General features: G+C 41.7%; 1 protein-coding gene across 1 annotated transcript in view; it reads right to left on the reverse strand.

Annotated features, from left to right (window-relative positions):
* LOC105452915 (profilin) overlaps positions 1-3,712 on the reverse strand; it is a 29,964-nt gene extending 26,252 nt beyond the window's left edge. Inside the window, exon 1 of the mRNA XM_011694469.1 lies at positions 3,484-3,712. Within this exon, the coding sequence (XP_011692771.1) occupies positions 3,484-3,594 (111 nt within the window). The 5' untranslated portion in view covers positions 3,595-3,712. The remainder of the gene's footprint in view (positions 1-3,483) is intronic.
* Positions 3,713-4,247: the final 535 nt, after the last annotated feature.

Genomic DNA, 4,247 nt, shown 5'->3' on the forward strand with positions numbered 1-4,247 from the left:
GTATAAGAGACAGCCCTCTCTCTCTCTCTCCAACGTGCGAATATATATTTATATCGTTTTAAGTGCAAAAATTTATCAGAATTTTAAATGACACAAACGAATCCTAATCCATGAAGTCTAAACGACGTAATGGCGCAAAAATCTTTCATGCGATAATTTGTTACATTTCAATCGTACATTGGATTAGAAACGACGCATTGTCATATTTTTCCGATATATAATCACCGACATTATTGGTCTTGAAGATACAAAAAAATCTTCGTAATTATCTGAATTTATACAAAGAAATCTTCAAAGGAATCTTGACTTCAATTGATGAGATTTATTTGGGCAAAAATTCTCGAGTAACTTGCAGTTGTGAAATGTCACTTAAAAACACAAGAATGACACAGAGAATGACACAAGTTCTATAAATATAACTGCGCTGTATAAAAAAATATGCATATTTTATGCGGAGATGAGTTTTTTTCAAGAAATTTACGTCAAAATTATATAATTTAAAATTTAAACCATTTACGAATATAGACTCTTAAACTATCGATTAATTGTAAATCAATCATCAATAAATAATAATTTTATCGATAATCAATTTATTAACATTTATTAAAGTGAATTGAAGTATAAAGTAAAAATTTTTTAAAATATGAAATCATATTTTTAAAAATTTATACTTTGATATTTAATTTTGATAGATACTGACATTTATACATTTGAACGTTTAATTCATCTTTATTAATTAAAGAAAAAATTCATAATTTGATTGTTAGAAATTAACAAATTAAAAATCTAAATCCACTCTTAAAATTAAAAAATTTATTCTTAATATACTATTTAAAGAATCGCAAATTCGTTAAAAGAAACTTTGGAGTAATTCATTTTTAAATGGCAGCTAATCAAACTCCAATCTGTAATAAAACACAAAATTGAATATGAGAAAAAAAGAAATGTATACATATAAGTATATGCGGTGTTTCGAAAAAAGGGGCTATATATTTTGAAAACAGATAATATTCATCAAAATAAGAAAAAAGGTCTAGAACATAAGTCTTAAAACAAATATCTGTTGAGATATGGGACAATCTTTATCGTCACTAAAGAAATTCTATATGATTTTCGTGTGGAATAAGCTTCCATTATACTGTTTAAACATACACTACCCAAAATAACAAAAATGTACTGCTCCCTGCATATAAGAACCACTGGTACTTATAACAATATCTGATAACAAGTGACTAGAGTATGACTTAAGCCTTATTGCACTACTTATTGTAAGTATGTATTGTAAGTACATTTTTGTTATTGTTTTTTGTGCATGATTCTCAGGGCTCAGAGATGTGTGATAATAAACGGGAACCATATAAAGAGCACCTTCTTTAGCGATGATAAAGATTGTCCCATATTTCAACAGGTATTGTTTTAGGATTTATGTTCACCAATTCTTTTTTCTTGTTTTGATGAATACTATCTGCTCTTAAAATACGTAATCCTTTTCTTTGCATATAAGTATCTTCTCCTCATGAAAGAAGAGGCCAAATTCGCTTGTTAAAAATAAATTAAGAGATTGATAATAAATATTTAGTTCCTTTTACGTTATTAAAAACAAGAACTATGAAAGTACACCATGCAAAATGAAATATATGTATGCCAAGCAAAATCATCGGAGGACACTAATTAAATTTTAATTAATGTTTAACTGAAAATTTACAAACTCGAAGGATAAGTAATTTGAGGAGCAATTAAGCAACTTCAACTTGAAGATGAACGATATATCGATAATATCGATGTCGAAAAGTCTTCGCAGTTAGATACTCGGATTGAAATAACCTATATATGCGTATCCAGCACACCGGCAAAATCACACATCCACCTCTCTCGTGCTTATCGCGTGACTATCACGCTAGGTTAACCTAAAAATCCTATTCATCCATCTGCTGGAGCCACGCGAGAGAGATATTCCCGTCCAAAATCTGCATCAATTTCGACGCTCCGAACGTGATCGTGTTCAGTCGTTAAGAACCATTACGGTTGTGGACGAAAATGAAACCACCATTTCTGCATCACGATGCGACAACGCGACGTGTGTCCGGCGACTTGTTAGAAGGCGGCCATGTTAAGCGTCCTCGTTTCGGCTGCCGCCGAAAACCCGTTGCGTGGCTCCTACTTGAGAGACACGAGGCTCGTGTTGGGGCACGACGAAATGCGTCAGAATTTCGGAACTCCAATTTCGACGCCGCGAACACGTGGGCAGCAACACGGCCCTCGCGCCTTCGACGATGCAAAGACAGAGCTCGTCGCCATAGGAATTCGTTTCCCCTTCGTGTCCGCGTCATCGCAGAGACATCAGAGAACGAGCTCGCCGAAACCGTAGAAATTTTCCCAATTACTATCGCGCGAGAAAACGGAATAACGAAATTCTCGAGTGAGAACCGGCCACCGCCACCGCCGCTACACGCCACACCCTTTTCGACTCGGCTAGACAGAATCGATCCTCCGAAGCCGGCGAGCGAGCGAGCGGCAACCTAACGCCCCATGTCGAAGATGTGCTCCCGACCGCTGTCTCGGCCGCCGGTCATTCAACGACGAGCGTGACAAGGACGTTCTATACGTTGGACACTCTATACGACCCTGTCTCGTCGCGTGTCTTGCGAGAGAGAGAGAAACGGCGTGGAACATGTCCGCCGCCAGCCGCCACTGAGCGCGAGCGGCTCTCGTCATCCGTTCCCGTGGATTTTCATGACGGCGAAGAATTTTCTGCCGCCAGAATATGCCAGCGGACGACGATGCTCGCTGACGACGATGTAAGGCGTCGCATGGCGACGCAGAAGCGACCAACCCCGACCGATCGACCGATTAACTGGCCTGACCGACCGACCGACTGACTAGCCGGCCGGCCGACCGGCACAGCCGTGCACAGCCGTGCACGTCTACGTGGCATTACATTTCGGGGTTAGAAAGCGATCGACGACGATGTGCATGTGACCGCGCGCGGTGCATACAATACGGCGCGCGGCATGCCACACGATTCCGGCTAGTTCGGCTCACTTGTTCGAACCGGTTCGTTTCGCGCTCGGACCGAGTGAGCTCCGCGAACCGAGAACCACGCCGGACAATCTTGCCGGAGCATCTGTCCTCTCTCTCTCTCTCCCTCTTCCTCGCGCTCTCGCTCCACGCGCTCATTTGCACTCTGTCTCTCCCTCGCGCTCCGACAAAACGCGTTTCTCAGCGCTTTACCGGAGGGCTTTTACCGCCGCGCACACTTTCCCTTTTATCGCGAGGGGGGCATTTGCTACCAAATCTATTTGTCCCTCGTTCTCGCTTCGCGACTATACCTCCTCCCACCCGTATTCTTTTCCTCCTTCCCTCGCCCTCGCACTCACTCACTCAGTCACTCTCTCTCTCTCACTCACTCTCTCTCTCTCTTTCTCTCGCCTTCTTTCTCTCTACCGTTTTCTTGGTAATATCTCTTTCGGAGCTGCTACTCACTTCGAAGCCTTCGGATTTCGCCCACACATTGCCATCGTGTCCGGCGATCGCCGCTTTGGTAACACACCTAGACGCGAGCAGCTGCTTATCAACGTAATCCTGCCAGCTCATTTTTGAACACAAGGAGGGGAGGAAAAGGCGACCGCGAAACCGTTCACTACGACACACTGGACGACCGTAACCCGTCACCGACTGCCTCGTCTCGCGACTACCGATACGCGCTTTGAAACGCCGGTCGTTCCGCCACTCCTCCCCCCCCTTCATCACTACTCCTTTGCCCCTCCCAACGTCTATTGCCGTCATCGCCGGAGTCGTCCTTCGCAGTTACATTGCTCCCTCTACCTGATGCTTCCATAACCAACGGCACAAGAATCCTAGGGACATTTAAATGAAAGTCCAATCAATTAAAAGCTCTGCGTTAAGCCGGTATCAAACGCATTAGCCTAGTTTACATCGAGCACTTAATACGCGTACTAACTAGAAACTTTCTATTAAATTATCTTAATTTCTACAATGCATTTAAAGAATGATATACTAAACTGATACACTATGCATTAATATGATTAATTAAATACATATATCATGTATAAGTTTATATGCATCGTCGAAATTAAGAAAATTTAATAGAAAGTTACTAGTTAGTACTAGAGTCCTAGATTATCAGAGAAGCGCGACCGGTGTTACGAGTCCTGATTGGACTCGCAAATGGCCAATCATAAGATTGATTTATCACTATTATAAATGGCTGCCGAATAAATCAATCT

The sequence above is a fragment of the Wasmannia auropunctata genome, unplaced genomic scaffold (assembly GCF_000956235.1).
Source record: "Wasmannia auropunctata unplaced genomic scaffold, wasmannia.A_1.0 LD336025.1, whole genome shotgun sequence".
Lineage (NCBI taxonomy): Eukaryota > Metazoa > Arthropoda > Insecta > Hymenoptera > Formicidae > Wasmannia > Wasmannia auropunctata.